The 10,002-nt window shown below is 37.7% G+C and overlaps 1 protein-coding gene across 5 annotated transcripts; it reads right to left on the bottom strand.

Moving 5' to 3' along the window:
* Window positions 1-4,226: 4,226 nt before the first annotated feature.
* LOC122089204 (alpha/beta hydrolase domain-containing protein 17B) lies at window positions 4,227-9,535 on the bottom strand. 5 transcript variants are annotated; one of them, XM_042658755.1, is made up of 8 exons: window positions 8,927-9,535; window positions 8,701-8,737; window positions 8,357-8,593; window positions 8,169-8,216; window positions 6,792-7,240; window positions 6,547-6,629; window positions 5,143-5,347; window positions 4,227-4,352 (listed from the first exon to the last, which is right to left on the bottom strand). In XM_042658755.1, the coding sequence occupies exons 1-7, from the start codon at window positions 9,226-9,228 to the stop codon at window positions 5,172-5,174; spliced, it is 1,332 nt and encodes a 443-aa protein (XP_042514689.1). In that variant the 5' UTR covers window positions 9,229-9,535; the 3' UTR covers window positions 4,227-4,352; window positions 5,143-5,171. The 5 variants fall into 5 exon arrangements, with proteins under 5 accessions (XP_042514689.1, XP_042514688.1, XP_042514687.1 ...); XM_042658754.1 differs by lacking the exon at window positions 4,227-4,352 and adding an exon at window positions 4,943-5,037; XM_042658753.1 differs by lacking the exon at window positions 4,227-4,352 and adding an exon at window positions 4,943-5,040.
* Window positions 9,536-10,002: the final 467 nt, after the last annotated feature.

Below are 10,002 nucleotides of genomic sequence, written 5' to 3' on the forward strand. Positions count from 1 at the left end.
TATTTTTTTTTTTTTTTTGGAGAATAAAGTGTATTCTACTACTACCTCTCTAGCTACTAGTGGCATACATCATAGTGATTTTTAATTTATGGTTAATGCAGTATTTCTAGCACTTTAAGGTTATTTTTATTTTCCTTTCACTAATGTCCATTTCGTTTTTATTAAGTTGTCTCTATTTTATAATTTACATTTGTATATTGCATTTAGGATAATTCTTTTTATATTTCTTGTTTTGTTTCGTCTTTTGTATTAAAGTTTTCTCTTTTAGATTTGTTTTCTTCGCCTTCATGTCACACTCTCTTAAATGATCTTTTCCCAAGATCTTCTTATTAATGTGAGGATAATCTGTTTGTAACCGAGATGATTACAAAATCAGTTGTAACCTCTCTTCTATATCCAATGTCAAATAACTAATGCTTCTTCTACATTAGGGATTAGATTTTCATTTCACTTGAGAGGATATAACCCTTGACCTCTCTGTCTATGTATTTATTTTTATAACTAGACTACCAAGAGCTTTCATGGAGGCGCGGATCAAAGGAAACGGCGATAAAAAAATTTGCAAAAACCTCATAGTGATAGTGACTGATGCAGTAAAAATTGACCGGGTTATCTTCTTTGCAAGATTTGGAATTCCACGCTAGACCTGAACTTAAGAGTAAACAAAGGAGAGTTGCGCTAACTTGACGGGAGACTCTCCGATGCCTAAGTCAGATTTCTCCAACAATAGATAATCAAGAGAGTTTCACTATGAAGTGATTGATCCCCTTTTTTTCGGGGTTTACCTTAATATTTATAAGCAGTGGATGAAGAGAGGCAGTTGAGGAAAGTCCCATTTTGGCAAGTAGTTCACACTCGGTATGAAATCTCTTGGAAGAGTCCCATTAAGTAAGAGTTATCTTATTCGGTTTGGATACGTATCTGGGTAGATCTCTTAGAGAGATTGCTTTCATGAGCTCTAAGCGATAAGATTGCTCAGCTGGAGATAAGATCTGTTGAGTTGGCAGAGAGTGATCCTCGGGATTGCCCCCCGAAATCAAAGCGATCAGATCGGACTCCTTGGGGAGGTGATCTAGCAGGTCGACCATGCAGAGATTGGCTCAACTAAAGGATGACTTGTGTGGTCAGCTCTACGAAAGAATGACCTGAGAGATTGGCTCGGCCAAGGGATGATCTGAGAGGTCAATTCAACTAAAGGATGACCTAGATGGCACGACCAAGGGAAGACTTGAGGTATTAGTTTTCCTAGGGATGACCTAGGAGGTCGGCTTCGCCAAAGGATGACCTAGGAGGTCGGCTTCGCCAAAGGATGACCTAGGAGGTCGGCTCGGCCAGGGGATCATCTGGGAGGTCAGTCTTCTCAGGGATGAACTAGATGGTGGGCTCGACCAAAGGATGACCTAGGATATCGGTCTTCTTAGAGATGACTTGGAAGGGCGGCTTGGCGAAAGGATGGCCTAGATGGTCTGCTCGGCCAAAAGATGACCTGAGACGTTGGTCCTCTCAAGGATGACTTGGATGGATGGCTCAACCAAGGGATAACCTAGGAGGCCGATCTATTGAAGTCTGATCAGTAGATGAAATTCTCCAAGGTCATAGGTCGGGTCGGCCTCTGCCAACCACTCACTTCCCCTGCATCAAGCCACGTGTCGCTACCAGATTGGTGGGCAACTTTTTTACCGTTATCAATGACCAACATGAACCATAGATCAATTCTATCAATCCCAATCTACTCTTCTATCTTCCCGCTTTGATTTCTTGGTATAGCAATCTAGCACGGGTTATTTTTTATCTACTTAAGATTTGCCCTTTTCTCTTTCACTAAAAGATGCCTCTAAAAGTAACGTGGTGATAAAATACAACCGTGCTTGTAGAGAAAAAAACAAGGGAAGAATGTATTACCATAAGCTATCACTCATGGTGTCTATCTCTCTCTTCCCATTTTTGAAATGATCCACATATCTTTTCCTATATGGTACCCCATCATCTGCTGCCATTGGTGCTGTCTTCTAACTTATCGTATTCCAGCAGCATACCTATCCCTCTCTCATTTTCTATTGATGAGTCAGCGATAGATTTGGGCTCTCTTATATTTTTTGGTAGGAACACTATTGCATCTAGAGTTAGAAGAAGTAAATATAAAATTTCCCTCCTTTCCCAGGCTGGATGTGGGATCTTAATAAAGTATGTGCGTAATGCAATCCTAAGCTACTGAATATCAAATTTTTTTTTTTTGTTTATTTGTTTTTTTTTTTTTTTTTTTTTTTTTTTTTTTTTTTTTTTTTTTTGTTATTTATTTATTTATTTATTTATTCCAAATAAAGTTCAGAACAACAGCTCAGCTTTATCCTAACTTTTCAAATAAAGTTGGTAATATGTTGAATTCTATCTATTCAAATTTTTCGAAACATGTTGAGTTGAGTTGTCCTAAGTGGTCTCCTATTGCACGATATTCAGTTTGTAACCCTAAAAATTTGGGTGGTTTTGGATTCAGGGATTCTTTCGTGCATAATAAAGCAATGCTGGTTAAGCTAGGTTGGAGATTATTTACTAATCCCTCAGCACTATGAGCCCAGATTTTAAATGTCAAATACTATAAAAATACAGACTATTTAGATATGTTGATATGGTAGAGGTAATGGGCGAATCTGTGGCACAACAGTTAAGTTGCACTATTACAACTTGTTGGTCATAGGTTCAAAACTTGGAAACAGTCTCTTCTGCCTGGGTTGCTTTGTGTGAAGAAGGTCTTTGGCATGGAATGGTATTGTCAAATTCTTACCTTTCTTAGAAACTGTGGTTGGCATGTTGGCAGTGGTTCTACTACATCTATTTTGTTTGACCCACGGATTTAAAAATCAATAACTTTACATTGGCACAATATTTGGTCCTTACTCTTCTTTTACTAATGTGCAAACTGATTTTAAATGGCACACTAAATTTTTCCCTTTTTCCACTTTGATTTCAAAAGAGATTTTCAAAATTCAAGTTGCTTAGAATGCTCCTTAAGCTGCAGCGAAACATATGGGTAAACATAATTCTGATTTGAGACTATATTAATCATTTTTCCAAACTTTAGAAATGTCTAGATTTTACTCAAAAAGAGCATATCCAATGCACGAGGCTCCCGCATGTGTAGATCTGGGAGAAAGGGTGGCAAGAACTCCGCAGCCTTATTTCTTGTGAGTTTAGTAAGCATGTTTCAGCAGCTGGTACAATATCTCCTATTATGTATATAATTCTTCTGTTATCCCTGACTAACAGTAATGTTTCTACTTATTCCTCTGTGATGATGGCTCAAACTCCAAATTGTTGGTCCATGGTGGATGAATCTGCTTCTGAAAATTCAAGGATTACAACCAATGGATTGGAAGATTAAGACATGTAATAGCAGCTATGATCAAAGAACCGGTGAGCGTAGATGATCATCTATATTCTGTTAGAAGTTTCAGTTACTTGTGGGCTTTATGGATTATAGGTTTACAGGGAAAGCATAACGCTCAGAAATCAAGAGGAATATTACAAGGGCTTCACAAGGCGTAAAGACAGGATGACAAGGTAGACATTTGGACTAGCTACCAGCAATTGGTTGATTGGATTTTTCACCAGACTAAATAGGGATGGCCATGAGATCTTTTATTATTATTATTTGATACCCTTAATAGTGTCAACTTATTTAATCTATAAATATAGTTAAGGTGGATAAAACATTAGTAGTTTTAGCTCATGAGGCAGCTAGAGTGGGTTAGTTAAAATGTATAGCACACATATATATACATGTACTGGTTAATTTAGTTTCTTTTTCTGTTCTTAATAAAAATAAATAAAAAATAAAGGCCCAAGTTTTATGTGTCATATCACAATATAGTTCACAATATATAAAAAGGAAGATGTGAAAATTTCCTTTTGAATTTTAACTCAAGACCAAGTTTTCATCTTCATAAAGGAAGAATTCCTTCATCAATGGCAATCATTTGTCTCGAACGGGTGTTATCAAGAAACATTAGAAGACATTTTGGACATCCAACAAATAGAAAGGAGTAGCAATGACCCTAGATTAGGAGAAACTTCACCTGTAGAGGATGGCTCACACACCATCCTTGGATTCACAAAACCTTATATGATTCTTTAATTTTCTTCTCTCAATACCCTCTCAATACACCCCCCCCCACCCATTTGAAGCACCACGGCGAATGGATTCCCATTCACCATGGCCTTAGGAAAACTTAGAGCCTTATTTTAACATAAGCATTATCAACATCTTAAGTACAAACCCAAAGGGGTAGCTTAGTTGGTAAAGACCAACCCCTCACAATAAAGAGGTCAAGAGCTCAACTCTACTTGGAGCCAACCTATAAAAAAGAAAAGCTAGTAAACAGTGTTAATGAACTCACTCATGAACAGAACATAAAGTTTGTTTGCAAGTCTAAGATTGAGATAGAAATCTACTGTTACATAACTGAAAACTATAATTTTTTCTCATCAAAGTGTTAAAGTTCAGGAGTAGGTTTTGCTTTTCTATCTCCTCTTCTTCCAATGGTTTGAATTCAAGTAGTCTTTGCTCAGCTTTATGGGGAACTACTGAAGCTGCTGGTATGGCACCCCATGCCAATGGTCGATCATTGCAAATTAAAGTTGTGAGGAGCCCGTCCAAGGATTCTCAGTTATGTGCTGACTTACTGGCAGAGGTATAGAGAGAACCTAATTTAGAATTTGCAAGCTTTGATGTTATTTTTGGACCCAAGTCCATAGCCATCTTAAGGGTCACGTTTAGTGGCCCTCGAAAGTAGACAAGTAAGGATCAAAGCCTGATCAACAGCACTCAAACAAGTTACATTTTCAGTAGCTCCAATCGCATTTTAATCAACAGCAATAGGTGAACTTAGTTCGACTCCTAGTAGAGGTGTTCAGGAGGTTGTGTTGATGAGTGGTACAACTTGAATAAGGGAAGCAAGATGTTAAGGCAGCATGGATTCCAACAAGTTTCCAATCCATAGTTTTTACCATTGGGGGGCAGGGGGAAGAAGAGACAGGCTTCTACTGGCAGAAGACAGGAACCTCAATTATATTTATGCATTTGGACTAATGTCTTTTCTAATATATGAACAATAAAACATCATCAAATAGAACTCATAATCTTACTTCTCATAATTCAAGTACTGCTTAATTTCTCAGAGGCTTGGAGCGAACTGGAGTAAAGTTCTTGTTGCCTTGAGCATAGGATGGAAATTACTGGGTCGTACGAACTGAAGTGCTACCATTCGATTCTGGGTTCCAAAGCCACGGTGTGGCCCAAGTGAGGGTGTTCGGATAATGCCAGGAGTGCACAAAGTGCTTTTTCTTATGCCTGTGAAGAATAACATACCTCTCAGGACATTTAGTGCTTAGAAACTTAAAACTGTCAACTGCATTAATCTCTGCTTTTGATTTTATTGTGCAAGTTTAAGGGGAAATAAGATACCTACTTGTGGAGCAAGAGCATTTAAATTCAAGACAAGGAGGTTGGTTATCCGGATATAGTAATTCAATTTTCAGATAGTAACAGTCAAAGTTATACCTGGATATTAATCCCTTTGTACAGATATCAAAGTCAAAGTGTACCTTGGAGATCTAACTCTGTTCAATCCACGGGCCAAGGGGTCACTTGATAAAAAAATGCTAGGTCTAAATTCATCATGACAAGTAGCACATTGTGTGGAGTATCTGTTCATGTTTACAAGTCTCCCATTTATGATAATGCATCATAATAGAACAGAAAAATTATTAGGATTGTATAAATTTAGTAGACTTACTGTTGGCCCATTGCCCTAATATGGTCCATCATCTGGACTGTATGACACCATCTCATGTCTGATCTGATAGAGTACACTCATTCAGTGTGCTTGAGCCCTACCCTCACAGGAACCATTATCAAGAAAACTAAACATTTTATGGAAAGTCGCTAGTTCCCTAACATCAGACATCCTCAGCTACAACCAAGTGAAAATTCAAGTTGTTTCTGATCAACAAAGTAGCATTATCATTATAATCCTATTACAACAGACTAAGAGCCTCAAACAATCGGAAACATTTATATGAAATCAATCATTCATGAATTCATTTTTAATTAAATACACTAACCCTGCCATACCTGCTTACTGACCATCAAAGCCTAATGGAGTTTGGAAATATTTTGTTTTTCATTTCAAGTATTCCCCATTTGTCTTGTGCAGATCTATGTATGCAAACTTGATATGATGCAAAATGCTCGAACCAAAGCCAGAGGTTTCAGTTTGCAACACAAGTGGTACTTCAAATGGCAGGACTATTTATAAAATAAAGTCCACCTCCAGCACTACGTCTATGTCCACCCCCATATGCCTATCTTATATAGTGATATGAGAGTGAATTGAGATACAAAATAAGATGATTGAATAAATTCACTATTATTCCTCTGGAAAACATGAAAAAATAGAAAATAAGACATTTTGTATGAACCAAGCATCCCAACAGATTGATCAAATAAAAAAAAAGGAAATCAAAATACAACCTGATGCAAATGCTAACCTTTCTTTCCTCCGATCCCAGAAGATGTGTGCTTAAAACAACCGATATTGCATAATCTGACCGATCTCATCATATCTCCGAAGCTGCCATCATGCAATTTTAAGAGTCAAGAAAACTAGATATTTGTGTATGTCTGTATGTATATATATATATATATCTATACAATGCAAGTCATATTGATCACGAAAAATGGATTAAGTAATGCATAAAAATGGCATTCTTAGCGAATTAAAGTTATATCCGACCGGTCAATGCTGTTCCTTGCTCTCTCTGGCTGATCAATGCTGTTCATTGGCTTCTCTGGTCGATCCAAACTCTTTCTTGATTTCTCTCTTCTGTCAGTGCTGGGTCTTGGCTTATCTTTATGGTCTGTGCTTGGCCTAGCCTTCTCTCTCTGGTCAGTACTCAGCCTGAACTTCTCCCTTTGATCTATGCTTATCCTTGATTTCTCCCTATTATCTGTACTACTCCGAGGAGGCTCTGATTGATCTGCGTTCCGATCACAACCATTTCTGGGTTCCGGAGGGGATTTCTCAATTGCTGATATGAACTTTTTGAGATGCCTTATGTACTCAGGGTAGAGTTCCAAGTTACAGTGGTTCCCTCCTTTAAGCCACAACGGTTCATACTTCTCTTTGCAGAGCTCCCAAAGCTGTTTACCATGTGAGCAATCTACAACTTCATCAGCAGTTCCCTGCAAGCACCAAGAACAAAAATGTCAACTGGCTTAAGAAGGAAGCACATTTAGATGATTCAGTTAGATTTTGAATATTAGGGATACACTGATTTAATACCATATCATTAATTTCTGATGGTGAATGGCTATATCAAAGTTCAGTTAGTGCAGCCATAGAACCTACTACTTGCAACAAGCTGGCTGATATTCATAAATCATATCCTTTCAGAAGCAGTGGCAAATCACAATGCCAAATTGAATTTCAGTTTCAACTGTTAGGCCAAGTTACTGTGTCTATGCACATATGGCTCCAACATCTCACCTACGCAAGACCAATACCTAAGAAACATTTTGGATGTTTGAAACAAAGGACCAAACTAGATATGTAACTGAAAAGAAGTATCTTAAGGATATCCCTGATTGTTTTGGACCTACAAATTGGACACACTAACAGAACGTTTGCCGTGATGAAGAAAGCCACATAGAAGGCGATGATAACAACTTGTTTTCAGAGATTTTTCAACTAGAGCCCTGTTCCCCATCATGGAGATGGAAAATCATAATAACAGCCTGGACTAATGAGTTTATAGACCGTAGGTGCAGACTCAGATAAAGGCAAAGGTGTTTGTCCATCAAGGACACGAAAGATGTTCCACAGCACTGAAATGTGAATCAAACAATTTAAAGAGGGTTAACACAAATAAACCCAAGAAAAAGGTAAGATTGAGTAGAATTCTTTATGGTGGATCAAAAAAATGTCCATCTTTAATTAATGCAGAGGGCATAAGAACCCAGACCAGAAAATCGATTTGTAAATGGTGCATGGTACTCCATACTTTGCAGGCTAACTATGCCATTATGCTACCAACTGTATCACGCCAACATGCCATATCTGCTTCAAAAAACACCGAGAAGGAAACAAAAAAATTGAAAGAGACACACTCACATGAATTATTAGAACTGGGCTGGTTACCAGGGGTATTTTATCAATATTCTGCACAAAGTAAATGGGCACTCATTAGCAGAAATTATTTCATAATTGTATTACTTCACATATTTTTGTACTAATCAGCGCATATCATTGATTTTAGTCTCTCAACAACTGCAAAATTATCAATCAAATAAGGAAAAAACCTTATAAATGTCAAACCAGTATGTTCGCTTCACTGGATACATGACTCGAAGGCCAGAAAGGATCGGACTATGAAGAACTATAGCTCTCAATCTAGGCAAACGTGTACCCAAATCCAAAGTCGGGCCACTACCAACCGATTGACCATACAAGATAACGTCTTCCTCCTTTGCTCCATAAGTCTCTTCAAGACATCTATAAGCAGCCTCTACGTCGGCATAAGTGTTTTGCTCGCTTGGCTTTTTGTCAAGTGTAAAAAGCATAAATAAGTATTCTTCAACTATTTCTAGAACTAAATTTCAACAAAAATGAAGAATTTCAAGAAAATCTAAGAAAAATGATATACCTTCCCCGAGGATTGCCCATATCCAGAGTAATCGTATCTGGAGAGATCACAATAAATCGATTAACAAAGAGATCATAATTAAATAGAACAGACTCCGCAATCCACAAACGGTAATGATTAATCACATGATTGCCACAATAGGAAATCGCTCCTCACTTAACATATAATAATTTTTAGCAACTAATAAGTAAATTCAAACCAAAATTTCTGCAAAATCCATACTAACCCCATCAAATTAACACGTAAATGAAGACTAAGCTCTGTAAAGAGATCAAACATCTGTCCCAAATCGGCAGCGTTACCATGAGAGTACAAAACAGTAAGAGACGCCGCAGGATTCTTCACATACATGGCAATTATCTCGTTACCTCTCTTCGTACAAAGCTTCAACACGTCAACGTTATCTTTCTGTGGAACATCGGAAATCATCAATTTCCCGGTTAGTTCATCAACAACGAGCTTATATGATGGTGGATTCGGCGGAAAAAACGCGAATTTCGCCGCCATGGATGAGGTTATAGCCCCCATCTAGCTTCGAACTTGACAAAATAGCTAAAAAAAATATGTTTTTCTCAGTGAATGGATCAGATCGGGGAATGGAAGTAGTGTCGTAATCTCACTTTCTGCATCGAAAGTAGTGGAAGATTGAAGAATGAAAGAGAGAAGATGGGTTAGGGTTAAGGTTTTGGGTCTTGAGCAATGAGATGGGAATCGATGAATCTAGGGTTCTTCGTTTAGATTTCCGTTTTGAGTATCAGTATTGGTGAGTTGGTTCTGCTTGTTTGAGAGAGACGTGATCGAACATAGAAAGAAAGATGGGGACACAGTAGAAATAACAATTTCAAAAAATAGTTTAAAAATTATTTTTTTAATATAAAAAAAGAAAAAGAAAAGGGAACTAGCGAAGGGGATGTGGTGTGATCTTGGGAGGGATTTCCGGCGTCAAAATGGAAAGCAGCACGTGCGGTTAATTAAAGTAGAAGCTTCCTGCTTTATGATGGAGTTGGAGGGCTTCTATTTTACGCTCCATGCGTGTGTCACCGACTACTAGTAGCCTTTCGTCTCAGACAGAAAATTACGTTCAATGGACCAAAAACCCCACGCAAAGAGCAAACAATTTTTTCTGAATGTGTGGGCCTTTTGGTAATAGTCAGATCTGGATTCGGTACATGATTTCGAACTACCCTTCATGTCTGTTGTTTGTTTTACTGGAAAATCATTTTATGGAAATCAATTGTATCTAAGGTTATTTTTTTTATTTGATGTTTTAATTGGATTCTCCTCCTACAGTTTTTTTTTTTT

The sequence above is a fragment of the Macadamia integrifolia genome, chromosome 9, assembly GCF_013358625.1.
Source record: "Macadamia integrifolia cultivar HAES 741 chromosome 9, SCU_Mint_v3, whole genome shotgun sequence".
NCBI classification, from domain to species: Eukaryota; Viridiplantae; Streptophyta; class Magnoliopsida; order Proteales; family Proteaceae; genus Macadamia; species Macadamia integrifolia.

Bases quoted from the DNA above. Each gene is read 5' to 3' on its own strand.
- LOC122089204 (XM_042658755.1), bottom strand. From the start codon at position 9,228: ATGGGGGCTATAACCTCATCCATGGCGGCGAAATTCGCGTTTTTTCCG. The intron at 8,594-8,700 runs GTATATCATTTT...CTTGACAAAAAG, and splicing joins ATGGGCAATCCTCGGGGAAG to CCAAGCGAGCAAAACACTTA. The intron at 8,217-8,356 runs GTTTTTTCCTTA...TACTTTGTGCAG, and splicing joins ACTGGTTTGACATTTATAAG to AATATTGATAAAATACCCCT.